General features: G+C 44.2%; 1 protein-coding gene across 1 annotated transcript in view; it reads left to right on the forward strand.

Moving 5' to 3' along the window:
* Positions 1-5,879: 5,879 nt before the first annotated feature.
* The window catches only part of ADORA2B (adenosine A2b receptor), a 34,864-nt gene continuing 24,105 nt past the window's right edge, over positions 5,880-16,638 (forward strand). The window contains exon 1 of the mRNA XM_087969043.1: positions 5,880-6,417. Coding sequence (XP_087825169.1) covers positions 6,098-6,417 — 320 coding nt within the window. The 5' untranslated portion in view covers positions 5,880-6,097. The remainder of the gene's footprint in view (positions 6,418-16,638) is intronic.

Raw genomic sequence — 16,638 nt, forward strand, 5'->3', positions numbered from 1 at the left:
AGCAGGACAGGCTTCGGTTGCTTCCTCCCTCCCCTTCTTTCATTTGTGTCCTTGATCCCCGATCCCAGCAGCATTCACCGAAGGCGAAGAAAGCCGCCATTTTTATTTTATTTTTTTTCTTTGCGGCCCGGTAAAGAGTGCTCCACGGCCCGGCACGGTCCGCCCGGTGGTTGGGGACCCCTGGTCTAGGGTCTCCTGCTTGGGCGGGGGGGCTGGACTAGAAGACCTCCAAGGTCCCTTCCAGTTCTGTCCTTTTGCTAAATCTTCGTCTCTTAAAGATGCCAGTTTGAGAAACGCTGCTATGGCCCAGCCTCAAGCTTTCCATCTGTTGAAAAAGCCATTAGAATTTTATTTTTTTTGTTATACATATACACATTTTACTTCATCATTTGTAATCTCCTTATTTAATATATTAATTACTAATTAATGTAATCATAACTACTAATATTTCCACCTTATCTTCTGCTATACAACCACTGATAAAATTTATTCCATGTTTATTCCATATTTAGACTGTCCTTTGTCTTTCATTTCTGAAGTTAACCTATCTAATTCCGCCCATGCCGTAATTTTTATTATTATTTCTGTGTCTGGAGTTATGATTTCATTTTTCCTCCCAGTATTGTGCGTATATTGCCGCTTGAAATTCTTTTGCAAGCAGACCTGCTGAGTTTTACAAGTATTTCATTTAGCGACTATCGTTACAACAAAGGATCGTTTTATCCTCTGAGACGGATTTTAAAGTTGAATTAAAGGTAGTCCCCAATTTATTCCGTTCGGCGCTGTTCCAAGTTATAACGGCACTGAAAATAGTGACCTATGACCGTTTTTCACACTTAACAACCATTATTGCATGGGTCCCCTGATCAAAATTCAGACGCTTGGCAACTGACTCGTATTTACGACAGTTGCAGCTGTCCCGGGGTTACGCAATCCCTTTTTGCGACAAGCTAAGGCAATGGAGAACGGATTCACTTAACGACCGGGTCACTAACTTAACGACTGCCGTGATTCCCTTAACAACGGTCCCAAGTACGGTCATAAAACAGGGCAAGATTCGCTTAACCGTCTCGCTTAACGACATCAAAGTTGGCCTCCATTGCAGTCATAAGACAAGGATTTACACCCTTGGGAGTATTATTTACACTTAAATCAACATCAACGTTTCTACCCGTGGAATCATTTGATTCCTTGCAGGATTTTGCAAACAACTTCACACTTTTATTTATAGAAACACTTCATAATTTCTTTGGGCAAAGGAGGTGTGACGGGAAAATCCACTCCATAAAGCGGATTAGAATCCTGTAGAATCAGGAAGCTCCTTTCCGATTAACTTCGAAGCTGGCTGTCCCCAAGGGCTGAAGGTTAACGACACCGTCATCTTATTAGGCTAATCTCGGTCCTCGTTTAAAGATTTACAGATCAACAGAGCTGGAAAGGAACCTTGGAGGTCATCTAGTCCAACCCCCGGCCCAAGCAGGAGACCCTACACCATTTCTGACCGAGGTCAGTCCAGTCTCTTCTTGAAAGCTTCTAGGGATGAAGCTCCCACAACTTCCGAAGGCAACTTCTGTTCCAGGGGTTGATTGCTCTCCCTGTCAGAAAGTTTCTCCTTAGTTCTAAGTTGCTTCTCTCCTTGATTAGTTTCCATCCATTGCTTCTTGTCCTGCCTTTCAGGGGCTTTAGAAAATAGCTTGACCCCCTCCTCCTCTCTGGGTCATGCCTTCAAATATTGGAAGACCCCTACCATGTCTCCACTGGTCCTTCTCTTCACTAGATTAGCCAGGCCCATAAATACATGCAACCTTTCTTCATATGTTTAGTCTCCAGTCCCCTGATCCTCCTGATTGCTCTTCTCTGTACGTTTTCTAAACATCTTTTTTATAGTGTGGTGACCAAAACTAGATGCAGTACTCTAGGTGTGGCCTTACTAAGGCTTTATAGAGTGGTATTAGTACCTCCCTTGATCTCGATTGTATCCCTCTGTTAACGCAATTTAGGATTGCATTGGCTTTTTTGGCTGCCGCTGCACAACATTGGCTCCTATTTAGCTGGTTGTCCACTAAGACTCCAAGATCCCTCTCCCAGTTCCTGCTATTGATCTCATCTTTGTGATCCCGGCACCAGCTAATTTGAACCGAACCTTTGGCTTAGAAAAAAAGACCAATAGGAACCGTCTCACACTCGCTACCTTGTGCCAAGAGTGAGGGGGGAAAAAAAGTCACAGCCGATTGTGCACCTCGCACCCTGGATCGAGTTTCCACAACCGATTCCTTTTCTGACACAACTAATATTTTGCATAGGTTTGTTCTTTGGGTGGGCAAATAGCTCCCACTTTGAACCAGAAATGCTTTGTGGCTGTGCCTTATGGGATTTACAGTTACCTCCATCCATCCATCCGTTCATCTACCTTCCTATAGTCTACCTTTACCTACCAACCAACCTACCTGTCCTTCCTCCATCCCCCTCCCTCCCAATATATATATATATATATATATATATATATATATATATATATATATATATATATATATATATATATATATATATATATATATATTCTTAAGTTTTATATATATAATATATATATGTGTGTGTGTGTGTGTGTGTGTATGCAGGTCTTGGCGTGTTCGGGTCTTTTCCCGTGTAAGATTGACTTGGCAACGTTTCGACGAGGTCCCACTCGCCATCTTCAGGCTGGTGCTTTCGGCTTCGTGCTTGTGCAAGCAAAGCGCGATCGGAGCTGCCATCTCTCTATAAATACTGGTGGGGAGGTTGGCTGTGTTGTCATTTCTTGATCGATTGATGGAGTTGATGCTTGCAGATTGGCTGGCTTTTTCGTAAGAACATGTGTGGCTGAGGTATTGGCTGTGTGTCTATCAGCCTCCTGTGTTGTAATGACCTGGGTAATGGGCTGTGTGATGACCTTCTGAGTTCTATTGTTGTGACGTCCTGGGTCTTGTGCTGTAATCTCCTGGGTCGTTGGCTGTGTTGCAACATCCTGAGGTTTTGTGGTGTAACCTCCTGAGTTCTGTGATGTGATATCCTGAGCGGTTGGCTGTGATGTGACATTCCGGGTTTTGGTTTGGCTCCGAGTTTGAGGCCTGGATATGTGTTCATGGCATGTGTCCGTTTGCTTGGTTTGGGGGTCAGGGTGTGTGGCAGCTGGTGATGCAGCCGTGGTCTGGTTTCTGGACAGTGGTTGTCTTTCGTCTATGACTATGTTTTTACTTATACCTATTATCTTGTAAGCAATTGACAAAATAATAAATAAATAAAATATCTATCTATCTATCTATCTATCTATCTATCTATCTATCTATCTATCTATCTATCTATCTATCTATCTATCTATCTATCTATCTATCTATCTATCTATCTATCTATCTATCTATCCTCTTACCTACCTACCTGCCTCCCCTCCCCTCTCTATCATCTGTTGTTTTGAATTTTAGAAATGTTTTCCATCTCGGTTTCTTGTTCTGTTTCGGAGACCAAATGCCGCTGTTTTATCTGTAGCCCCAAAGCCTCCCAGCTGCGGATCACGGATCCTGGATGATAAACATGGCAATCCTGTGGCAATCACAGGAAACAAGAAGATACCGGCAACTTCAAAGGAGCTAAAAACAACACCAGACAATTCTGGGGAATTGGGTGGAGACCTGGAATGGAATGGAAGGGAGGACTTTGCAACACTTCCTTGCAGTCCAAAGGCAAGTTGGCTTAGCCCCATTTTTATATATATTTGTTTTCTTAAGTTTTCGCGGGTACTTACATGTATGTTATTCAGCTTTGTTCGGGTATTTTCCCACGTCATTGTAGTTGTGCTTTTAAAGTTGTAGCAACGTTTCGGCAGAAGCCTGATGATGGCAGATGAGATTCTGCCGAAACGTTGCTACAACTTTAAAAGCACAACTACAATGACGTGGGAAAATACCTGAACAAAGCTGAATAACATACATATATATATATCCAGGTTTGGTTTCTTTCTTGAGCCAGACAGAAGCAGCATTTGGCTGCCAGTTTAATCATCTTGATTATCCCCAGAGCAATTTCCTGGTTAAACAGAGCCAACTTCCAGGGTTTCACCAGACCGTAAAAGGAGGAGACGAGGTGAAACCTGAAAAGCCTTTCTGAGTCGTAAAGGCGTCGTTAACGCTTTGCAAAGCCCAAGCCGGCCGGAATTGCGCCTTGCAGGTCGTGTGAAGGGATTTCTGGGCGTGCAAAGCTAACCAGGGTTTCGCGAGCTGCTTTTGATGGCTTTTGCGCGAGGCGTGGAGCCGGGCGGGGGAAGCTTAGCCCGCAAATCCGGATTAAAGCCGGGGCGGCTGGTTTGGCTGTCCCTCTGGCGTCCTCTCCGGTCACTCGGTTGGATCACGTGTCTTGGAAGACATAGAGGGATTCGCTGACACTCCCACCCCCGTCCCGCCCGCAGGGGAAGATGGGCAGGGTGGTTTCGTAGTGCAGCCGCCAACGCCCGGCCTGAACCTCGGGGAGATTGGAGCATAAGCAAAGCGCAAATCCTTCTGAGCTTAGCCAAAGTGCTGCTCCTTCTGAGCATGGGCAGAGTGCAATTCCTTCTGAGCGTGGACAAAGTGCAATTCCTCCTGAGCATGGACAAAGTGCAGCTTCTTCTGAGCATGGACAAAGCGCAATTCCTTCTGAGCGTGGACAAAGTGCAATTCCTCCTGAGCATGAACAAAGTGCAGCTCCTTCTGAGCATGGACAAAGCCCAATTCCTTCTGAGCATGGGCAGAGTGCAATTTCTTCTGAGCATGGACAAAGCGCAATTCCTTCTGAGCATAGGCAGAGTGCAATTCCTTCTGAGCATGGGCAGAGTGCAATTCCTTCTGAGCGTGGACAAAGTGCAATTCCTCCTGAGCATGGACAAAGTGCAGCTCCTTCTGAGCATGGACAAAGCCCAATTCCTTCTGAGCATAGGCAGAGTGCAATTCCTTCTGAGCATGGGCGGAGTGCAACTCTTTCAGAGCATGAGCAAAGTGCAATTCCTTCTGAGCATGGACAAGAGTGCCGCTCCTTTTGAGCATGAGCAAAGCGCAATTCCTTCTGAGCATGGGCAGAGTGCAATTCCTTCTGAGCATGGACAAAATGCCGCTCCTTCAGAGCATGAACAAAACGCAACAGTTCCTTCTGAGCATGGGAAGACTGCAAATCTTTCAGAGCATGAGCAAAGCGCAATTCCTTCTGAGCATGGACAGAGTGCCGCTCCTTCTGAGCATGGGCAAAGCGCAATTCCTTCTGAGCATAGCCAAAGTGCCGCTCCTTCTGTAAGCCATTTTATTACTATTATGAATTCTGTCCGGCCCGGACGCCTCGTCTTCTTTTTTGCAAGGGAAAGCACGAAGCGCCTTGGAAGGAGAAGCGCCTCTCCCCGCTGCCTTGTCCCGGCCAGGCGCTTCCATCCGCGGGGCTCCTGGGGGGGGACTCTGCAGAGAATTTTTGGCGTCTCTGCTCCAACAACCCCGCAAGGTAGGCCGGCCCAGCCAGAAACTCGGCTCCCCCGCCCGGCCACGGATGAGCTGCTCGGGAGTCTCGTCCGGCCACCCCCGCTTCCCTCCTCCTCCTCCTCCTCCTCCGCAACCAGCTCCGGGCCGGGCGCTCGAATTGCAGCGCCCTCCGACTCGGGGATTTACGGGAGAGCGGCCTCAGCCAATCACGGGCCGCCTCCGCTCCGCCCCCTCTCCATGTGCCTTATAGCCGCGCAGCAGCGCCTGCCTTCGCCAAAGGCGAGCGAGCGCCTCGCCGGGGAGGTGCGAGTGGGATTTTTTGCTGTCCGTCCGATCCGGGGGTGGGGAAAGCGCGCAACCTGGCCGGCTGGGGGCTCCGAAGCCCACTAGCGGGGTAGGGGCTGCGGTGGTTGCAGCCTGGCCTCGGCCGGTGGAGGTCCGTCCCTGCCCCCGGCTGCCGCCTCCGCGCCCCGACGGGGGGTGCGGCTACATGGCCTCTGGGTTCCCTCGGCGGGGATGCTCGGCCCTCCGCCGCTGAGCCCAGGTCGGGGACCCTCGTCCTCCTCCTCCTCCTCCTCCGGCGGGCTGCAGGCGGTCCCGGCTGGTCGCCCGCCCCGTCCGCCCGCCCGATGAACGGGTTGTACATCGCGGTGGAGCTGCTGATGGCGGTGCTGGCCATCGCGGGCAACGTGCTGGTCTGCTGGGCGGTGGCGCTGAACAGCCGGCTCAAGACGGCCACCAACTACTTCCTGGTCTCGCTGGCCGTGGCCGACGTGGCCGTGGGGCTGCTGGCGATCCCCTTCGCCGTGACCATCAGCGTGGGCTTGACCACCGACTTCCACTGCTGCCTCTTCCTGGCCTGCTTCGTGCTGGTGCTGACCCAGAGCTCCATCTTCAGCCTGCTGGCCGTGGCCGTGGATCGCTACCTGGCCATCAAGATCCCGCTTAGGTAAGGGTTTAGAGGTCTGGTGGGGTGGCCGGGCTCGCTGGCTTGAGCGACGCGTCTCCGCTGGTGCTTGCTGGAGGCTTTCCTGCTTGGGACTAGAAGATCTCGGAGGGGCCCTTCCAACCCGGGCGGTTCTGTTGGTTCCTGCTTGAGCCAGGAGGGTTCGGACTAGAAGATCTCGGGGGTGCCCTTCCAATCTGACGGTTGTATTGGCTCCTGCTTGAGCCAGGAAGGTTGGGGTCTAGAGGACCTCGGGGGTCCCCTTCCAATCTGACGGTTGTATTGGCTCCTGCTTGAGCCAGGAAGGTTGGGGTCTAGAGGACCTCGGGGGTGCCCTTCCAATCTGACGGTTGTATTGGCTCCTGCTTGAGCCAGGAAGGTTGGGGTCTAGAGGACCTCGGGGGTCCCCTTCCAAACTTGGTGGGTTCTGTTAGCTGTTGTTCCCTAAAGACAGTGGAGTGGAATGGAGGATGTGTGTGTGTGTGTGTATGTGTGTTTGTGATCACGCTGCCGGGCCGTCCTCCAGCATTGGCTTAAAGAAGAAAAGTTGGACCACCAAGTCCTTTGGGGATGCTTTGGGCGGACGGGGATGGGGCTGGATGACCTCAAGGGGTCTCTTTCCATTCTACGGGTAGGATTCCATTTGGGGACTGGAATAAGGATGGAGCCCTGACAATCTTCGTGGGAGGGGGGGCACTATCTGTGTAGCAGCCCCCTTCTCCATCCTGGACCCCCATAATTCCCTGGCTTAGACTCTCGATTTACGACCATCCGTGGATGACAATTCGAAGGTACGACGGCATTGGGAAAGGAGGGGCTTGCGACCATTTTTCAGCCCTTACGACAGTTTTTCAGCATCAACGTCACGTGCTCCAAATTCGGACGCTTTGGCAACTGACTCGCCTTTACGACGGTCCGTGTCAAAGTCAGTGGGGAAAGCCCAGGTTCCCTTAACGACCGTGGGACTGACCGAAGAGTGATTCGCTTAACGGCGGCAAAGAAGGCTCGTTAACAAATGGAGCAAAGCTCCCCTCAACGGCTGTCTTGCTTAGCAACGAGAAAGGTTGGGGCTCAATTTGTGGTCATAAAGCCGAGGACTACCCGTGATGTCGTAAACAGAAACTGGCAGGCGTCTCAACCATCAATTAGTCGACGTCTATTATTAGCTGCACATACACACACACACACACACACACACAGCCCCAGGATTTGAACAAAAGAAGGTGTTGATGTTTGTGTTCTTCAGTGCAGGTGGCAGGAAGGGGCGCCCCTCCCCAATTCAGTCTTCCCCCGAACCTCCTTACGCCCATTTGCCAGACGAGAAAACTGAGGCCGAGAGAAAGGAGGCCACTCAGAGAAGCATTGCAAGTTTCAGAGCAAAGGGGGAGGCAGGGAAGGGAACCCCTCAATCAGGACGGCAGGCAAGGACTCTTGGGAGCTGTGTAATTCACCGCCACTGGAATTTCCGAACTCGATAACCAGTCAACCTGCCCTCTGGAAATTGTAAATGCTGCACCCCTGGAAGTTTTTAAAGAAGTGATTGGATCACCCTTTGTCTGAAGTGGTGTAGGGTTCCCTGTCTAAGCAGGGGGTTGGACTAGAAGACCTCCAAGGTCCCTTCCAACTCTTCTATATACTCTACTCTACTCTATTTTCATATTCTATTCTATTTTATTCTATATTAAAATTATATTCTACTCTATTTTCATATTCTAGTCTATTTTCAAATTATATTCTGTTCTGTTCTATTCTATTCTACATTCCAATATTCTATTCTATTCTATTCTATTCTATTCTATTCTATTCTATTCTATTCTAGTTTCCATTCCATTTCATTCCATTCTTCTCTTCTCTTCTTCTTCTCTTCCATTCTGTTTAAATTCTCTTCTCTTCTCTTCCCTTCTCTTCTCTTCCCTTCCCTTCCCTTCCCTTCCCTTCCCTTCTCTTCTCTTCTCTTCCATTCCCTTCCATTCTGTTTAAATTCTCTTCTCTTCTCTTCTCTTCTCTTCTCTTCTCTTCTCTTCTCTTCTCTTCTCTTCTCTTCTCTTCTCTTCTCTTCTCTTCCATTCCCTTCCATTCTGTTTAAATTCTCTTCTCTTCTCTTCTCTTCTCTTCTCTTCTCTTCTCTTCTCTTCTCTTCTCTTCTCTTCCATTCCCTTCCATTCTGTTTAAATTCTCTTCTCTTCTCTTCTCTTCTCTTCTCTTCTCTTCTCTTCTCTTCCATTCCCTTCCATTCTGTTTAAATTCTCTTCTCTTCTCTTCTCTTCTCTTCTCTTCTCTTCTCTTCTCTTCTCTTCTCTTCTCTTCTCTTCTCTTCCATTCCCTTCCATTCTGTTTAAATTCTCTTCTCTTCTCTTCTCTTCTCTTCTCTTCTCTTCTCTTCTCTTCTCTTCTCTTCTCTTCTCTTCTCTTCTCTTCTCTTCCATTCCCTTCCATTCTGTTTAAATTCTCTTCTCTTCTCTTCTCTTCTCTTCTCTTCTCTTCTCTTCTCTTCCATTCCCTTCCATTCTGTTTAAATTCTCTCTCTTCTCTTCTCTTCTCTTCTCTTCTCTTCTCTTCTCTTCTCTTCTCTTCTCTTCTCTTCTCTTCTCTTCCATTCCCTTCCATTCTGTTTAAATTCTCTTCTCTTCTCTTCTCTTCTCTTCTCTTCTCTTCTCTTCTCTTCTCTTCTCTTCTCTTCTCTTCCATTCCCTTCCATTCTGTTTAAATTCTCTTCTCTTCCCTTCCCTTCCCTTCCCTTCTTCATGGGACTATGTCAAACAATTCCAGAGGGCCCAAATAACAGCAGCTGTTTTTTTCTTTTCAACATCTTTGGCCAGACGTTCCTTTGCATGGAGTTCGTCTGAATTGGTGGTGGTCTCCGTTCCTCTTCCTTTCTGAGAAGCCCCCTCCCCCTTTTTTTACGTCCATGGGACGGAGGGAGGTTTTTTTCATCTGAGGGGCACAATTCCCCCCCCCCCCAAAGAAGGAACCATTTTCGGAGCAAATGCAATCAGTTTGGAGACCATTCCTGGCAATCTTTGCAGAATTGGATGTTGCTTTTGGGGCAGCTGGGACTGGCAGTCCCATCAGCCCCAGCCGGCTGGGTAGGATGGAGGTTGTAGTCTGAAACCTGGGCAGGGGGTTGTCTTTCTATCCTCACAGCAGCAGAAAAAAAAACCAGGAACTAAGTGGGCATTTAACCGCCAGCGAAGTATTGTACAATCACACACTTCTGCAAAAAGAACAAAACCGTGGGGTTGCAAACGAGGTTTTTTTTTTTGGCCTGGAGGCACAAATTTTTATTTTTTTTACAAAAATAAATCCAAAACAAAAGTTTAAATGGATTTAAACGAATACATTGAAATAAACGTCAATAATTAAGTTGTGAAAAACGCGAACAGTGACATTTTAAGTAAATAGAAACCACTGAACCATTGAACGGAAACAGCTACACTTTAAACAAATAGCAACCATCGGATTTTAAACAAATGTGTGAACAGCTACATTTTTAAGTAAATGTAACTAATTACATTTGGGATTGATTGAAATAACTACATTGGGAATGCACTGAAATAATTGCATTTGGAAGGCGCCGAAACAATTATTTTTAAAAAGAAATGTAAGCAGTGACGTTTTAAATAAATGTAAACAATTGCATTTTAAATAGATTGAAATGATTGTACTTTGAATTCATTTAGATAATTACATTCTGGATGCATTTTTAAACAACTAAGATTTAAATGCATTTAAATGATTAAGATTTAAAATAAATTTAGAGGATTACATTTTAAATAGATTTAAATAATTACATTTTGAATGCATTTAAACAATTAAGATTTAAATGCATTTAAACGATTAAGGTTTAAAATAAATTTAGATGGTTACATTTTAAACATATTTAATTATTTTTTTAAATGATGGAGTTGTAACTCAATTTAAACAATTGCATTTTAAATAAAATGTAAATAATTATGCTTTCAATACATGTCATTAAAACTTAAATAGATTAAAATGATTCAATTTGAAAGAAGTGTTAAATGATTAAATTTGAAACAACTTTAAATACATAAATTGCTCCTTTCCTTCTTTCTTGGCTTCCAAACCCTTCAGCAAAAAAACGTTAGAGATGCCTGAATAAATATCTTTTTCCAATGTAATCCCAAAGGATTACAGGCTGGGGGAAAAACCCGGTCCAGAATCAGCTGTTTGGGAGGAAATTGCAAAGAAGTGGGATATAGTTCCTTATTAGCGTCCCCAGGATCACGAGATCAAAATTTGGAGGCTTGGAAACTGGCATGTACTTACGACAGTTGTGGTATCCCGGGATCATGTGATCGTGTTTGGGGACCTTTTGACAATATTAAAATCAATGGGGAAATCAGATTCACTTTTTCAGCCACTGCAGCCTTAAGAATCATAATTGAAAAAAAATTCTAGAGGACAATTCCAGTTGTTTACCATTGTGTAATGTTTTTGTGTATTACAATTTGGCAGAAAAACTGCCGTGTTTTCACAACTTTGGGAGGAGAAAAAAAATATTTGGGGGTGTGAGTAAAGTAGAGTGGAGTGGAATGGAATGGAATAGTGAATAAAGAATGGAATAGATACTGGAATGAAGAATAGAATAGAATAGAATAGAATAGAATAGAATAGAATAGAATAGAATAGAGAAATGAATAGAATGGAGTAGAATAGGTACTGGAATGAAGAATGGAATGGAATAGAATATAGAATAGAATAGAATAGAATAGAATAGAATAGAATAGAATAGAATAGAATAGAATAGATACTGGAATGAAGAATAGAATAGAATAGATACTGGAATGAAGAATAGAAAAGAAGAGAAGAGAATAGATATAGGAATGAAGAATAGAATAGAATAAAGCATAGAACAGAACAGAACAGAATAGAATAGAATAGAATAGAATAGAATAGAATAGAATAGAATAGAATAGAATAGAATTCCTTTTATTGGCCAAGTGTGATTGGACACACAAGGAATTTGTCGTTGGTGCAAATGCTCTCAGTGTACATAAAGAAAAAATAAAATACATTCATCAAGAATCATAAGATACAACGCTTAGTGATAGTCATAGATTACTAATAAGCAATCAAATCATACCAGGAAACAAATAAAACACTATAAATTGTAAAGATACAAGCAACACGGTTATAGTCATAAGTGGGAAGAGATAGGTAATAGGAAGGATGAGAAGAATAACAGTAATGCAGTCTTAGTAAATAGTTGGACAGTGTTGAGGGAATGAGTTGTTTAGCAGAGGGATGGCATTTGAGAAAAAAACAACTGTCCTTGTGTCTAGTTGTTCTGGTGTGCAGGGCTCAATCTAGCGTCGTTTTGAGCAATTAAAAAAACCCAAAAGATTTGTTTGGCTCTCGCGTCTGGTGGCGGGGAGTTCCGCCGGCTGTGGCTGTTTCATCCTGCCCTCGGAAAGCTGTGAATGCCCCAATGACCCAATGATGCCTGTTGTGGACAGGAAAGGAGTTAATCGGATCATGGGCACCGTTGGCTTTAAGCCGGGATCATGAAATGGCCGTCTCCCAATGACGGAGGACCAAGGCTCTTGCGCTCCGAGATCCATCCTGGGTTGTGTTCCTGACCCTGATCTGCCTGGTTTGGGGGGGTTTCAACCTTGGCTCCTTTAAGGCGTCTGGAGCTCCATTCCCAGAATTCGGTACCCAGCCTGATGGCCGGGGGAATGCTGGGCGTTAAAATCCACCGGTCTCATGGTTGCCAAGATGGGGAAACGCTGCTTAGAAATTCGGTGGAAAAATGTAGGCAGAGTGAGGTCAAAGGGCCATCTTTCTTTCTTTCTTTCTTTCTTTCTTTCTTTCTTTCTTTCTTTCTTTCTTTCTTTCTTTCTTTCTTTCTTTCTTTCTCTCTCTCTCCCTCCATCCATCCATCCATCCACCCTCCTTTCCTTTCTTTCTTTCTTTCTTTCTTCCTCCCTCCCTCATTCCTTCCTTGTCTCTCTTTCTCTTCCTCTTCCGTTCTTGCTCCCTCCCTCTTTCTCTCCCTTTCCTTCTTTCTTTCTTTCTTTCTTTCTTTCTTTCTTTCTTTCTTTCTTTCTTTCTTTCTTTCTTTCTTTCTTTCTTTCTTTCTTTCTTTCTTTCTCTCCCTCCCTCCCTCCCTCCCTCCCTCCCTTTCTTTCTCTTTCTCTTCCGTTCTTGCTCCCTCCCTCTTTCTCTCCCTTTTCTTCCTCTTTCTTTCTTTCTTTCTTTCTTTCTTTCTTTCTTTCTTTCTTTCTTTCTTTCTTTCTTTCTTTCTTTCTTTCTTTTCTTTCTTCCTCTCTCCCTCCCTCCCTCCCACCCTTCCATCCACCCTCCTTCTTTCCTTCCTTCCTTCCTTCCTTCCTTCCTTCCTCCCTCCCTCCCTCCCTCCCTTTTTCTTTCTTTCTTTCTTTTATTTTCTTTCTTTCTTCCTCCCTCATTCTTTCCTCTCTCTTTTTCTTTCTCTTCCTTCCTTCCTCCCTTTCTTCTCTTTCTCTTCCGTTCTTGCTCCCTCCCTCTTTCTCTCCCTTTCCTTCCTTCCTTCCTTCCTCTTTCTTTCTTTCTTTCTTTCTTTCTTTCTTTCTTTCTTTCTTTCTTTCTTTCTTTCTTTCTTTCTTTCTTTCTTTCTTTCTCTCTCTCTCCTCCTCTCCCCTCCCTCCCAGCCTTCCATCCATCCTCCTTCTTTCCTTCCCTCCCTCCCTCCCTCCCTCCTTCCTTCCTTCCTTCCTTCCTTTCTTTTATTTTCTTTCTTTCTTCCTCCCTTATTCTTTCCCTCTCTCTCTTTCTTTCTCTTCCTTCCTTCCTCCCTTTCTTCTCTTTCTCTTCTGTTCTTGCTCCCTCTCTCTCTCACCCTTTCCTTCCTTCCTTCCTTCCCTTTCTTTCTTTTTTCCTTTCTTTTTTCCTCTCTCCCTTCCTTTCTGCATCCCTTTCTCTCCCTCTCTTTCTTTCTCCCTTTTTCTCTCTGCCTCCCTCCCTCCCTTTTCTTTCTCCCTCATTCCCTCCCTCCCTCTCTTTCCTTCTCTTCCTTCCTTTCTTCCTCACTTTCTTTCTCTTACTTTCTTTCTCCACTTCGCTCCCTCCCTCTTTTTTTCTTTCTTTCGTTCTTTCTTCTTCCTTTCTCCATCCCTCCTTCCACCCCCCTCTTTCTTTTCCTCCCCCTCTCTCTTTCTCCCTCTTTCCCTTCCTTCCTTTTCCCCCCTCCTTTTCCCACCTTCCCTCCCTCCCTGAATCATGTGGCATCTCGGAACTGAAAACAACTCGATAAAGCCTCATAAATCTGCCCGTCAATAACTCCAACAAGAAGATGAAGAGAATGCAATATTCCACAAAGAGTAATGATTTAATATTGAATGTGTTTTCCTCACGAAGCCTTGAGAAGACTCGGTCTCTGTAAAAAAAGAAAAATGGTTTTTAAAAGCTTTTGGAGGACGTTCCTAAAAAGGGACTGTCAATTTGAAGGCCGGAGGGGGGGGCTTTTCCATAATCCAGTCCCAGGAGGGACTGGTGCTTTCTACAATTGGCTCTCCCACCCCACCCACTCGGTCACAAAACTCACGTTTTCTAGGAGAGTCGAAAAGAGGGCTGTGAAAATATCTACACACCCCTCAGACATCCCGGACATAAACTGCTTCAACTCCCACCCTCAAAACGATGCTATAGAGCAGGGGTGTTCAACCTTGGCAACTTTAAGACTTGGGGACTTCAACTCCCAGAATTCCTCAGCCAGCTTTGCTGGCTGAGGAATTCTGGGAGTTGAAGTCCACAAGTCTTAAAGTTGAATTCTGGGAGTTGAAGTCCACAAGTCTTAAAGTTGAATTCTGGGAGTTGAAGTCCACAAGTCTTAAAGTTGCCAAGGTTGGACACCCCTGCTATAGAGCATTGCACACCAGAACAACTAGACACAAGGACAGTTTGTTCCCCGAATCGCCATCCCTCTGCTAAACAAATAACTCCCTCAACACTGTCAAACTCTTTACTAAGTCTGCACTACTATTACTATTAATCTTATCACTCCTTATCACCCCTCCCCTCCCACATGACTGTTTCCTAGTATGATTTGATTGTTGATTGTACCCTATGACTATCATTAAGTGTTGTACGTTAGGATTCTTGATTCTTAACGAATGTACCTTTTCTTTATGTATACTGAGAGTATTTACACCAAGACAAATTCCTTGCGTGTCCAATCACACGGCCAATAAAGGTATTCTATTCTATTCTATTCTATTCTATTCTATTCTATTCTATTCTATTCTATTCCATTCCATTCCATTCCATTCCATTCCATTCCATTCTATTCTATTCTATTCTATTCCGTTCCGTTCTGTTCTGTTCTTTCCATATTCTATTCTATTCTATTCTATTCTATTCTATTCTATTCTATTCTATTCTATTCTATTCCTTTCTTATTCTATTCTATTCTATTCTATTCTATTCTATTCTATTCTATTCCATTCCATTCCATTCCGTTCTGTTCTGTTCTTTCCATATTCTATTCTATTCTATTCTATTCTATTCTATTCTATTCTATTCTATTCCATTCCATTCCATTCCATTCCATTCCATTCCATTCCATTCCATTCCATTCTATTCTATTCTATTCTATTCTATTCTATTCTATTCTATTCTATTCTATTCTATTCCATTCCATTCTGTTCTGTTCTTTCCATATTCTATTCTATTCTATTCTATTCTATTCTATTCTATTCTATTCTATTCTATTCCTTTCTTATTCTATTCTATTCTATTCTATTCTATTCTATTCTAACCTAACTTTCTTGGACAGCTCAAATCCTGCAGGAACAGTTGGTTGTGCGAACACCTTGCTGGCCAGTCCTGAATAACAGAACCAGAGAATTGTAAGGGACCTTGGAGGTCTTCTAGTCCAACCCCCTGCTCAAACAGGACACCTTTTCTCATTCCAGGCAAATGGTGGTCGAATCTCTTCTTAAAAACCACCAGTGATGGAGCAGCCACAATATCTGGTGGCAAGTAGTTCCACTGGTTAATTGTCCTCCCTGTTGGGAAGTTTCTCCTTAATTCCAGCTTGCTTCTCTCCTTGGTTAGTTTCCAACCATTGTTTCTTGTCCTGCCTTCAGGGGATTTGGAAAATAAGTTGACCTCCCCCCCTTCTTTGGGGGAGCCCCTCAAATACCTGAATACTGTTATCATGCCCCCCCCACCCCGGTCCTTCTTTTTTCTAGACTGGCCAAACCCAAATCCTGCCAGTGTTTGTTTTAACTTAACTGCACTGGTTCACTTAACAACTGTGGTAAGAAACGTCATAAAACGGGGCAAAACTTACTTAACAACTGAATAACAAATTGGAAGGAACCCTGGAGGTCTTCTAGTCCAGCCCCCTGCTCAAGCAGGAAGCCCTAAACCATTCCAGACAAATGGCTGTCCAGTTTCTTCTTAAAAACCTCCAGTTATGGAGCACCCACAATTTCTGGTGGCCAGCTGTTCCCCTGGTTAATTGTTCTGTCAGGAAATTTCTTCTTAGTTTAGGCTGGTTCTATCTGTCTGTCTATCTATCTGTCTATCTATCTATCTATCTATCTATCTCTATTTATCCATCTATCTATCATCTATTTATCATCTATCTCTATCAATCTATCTATCTCTATTATCTATTATCTATATCCATCTATATCTATCTATCTATCTATCTATCTATCTATCTATCTATCTATCTATCTATCTATCTATCTATCCATCCATCCATCCATCCATCCATCCATCCATCCATCCATCCATCCATCCTATCATCTACCTACATATCTATATCTATCATCTATCATCTCTCTTTCCATCCATCCTTATTTCTGTCTCTATCATCTTTCCTTCCTTCCTTCCTTCCTTCCTTCCTTCCTTCCTTCCTTCCTTCCTTCCTTCCTTCCTTCCTTCCTTCCTTCCTTCCTTCCTTCCTTCCCTCCCTCCCTCCCATCTATCTATCTATCTATCTATCTATCTATCTATCTATCTATCTATCTATCTATCTATCTATCTATCAATCAATCAATCAATCAATCAATCAATCAATCAATCTATCTATCTATCTATCTATCTATCTATCTATCTATCTATCTATCTATCTATCTATCCATCTATCATCTATCCATCTATCTATCTATCTATCATCTATCTATCTATCTATCTATCTATCTATCTATCTATCTATCTATCTATCTATCTATCTATCTATCTATCTATCTATCTATCTATCTATCTATC

Source organism: Notechis scutatus, chromosome 1 (assembly GCF_049901735.1).
Source record: "Notechis scutatus isolate UNSWTSFEM ecotype Mainland chromosome 1, rNotScu1.2, whole genome shotgun sequence".
NCBI lineage: Eukaryota > Metazoa > Chordata > Lepidosauria > Squamata > Elapidae > Notechis > Notechis scutatus.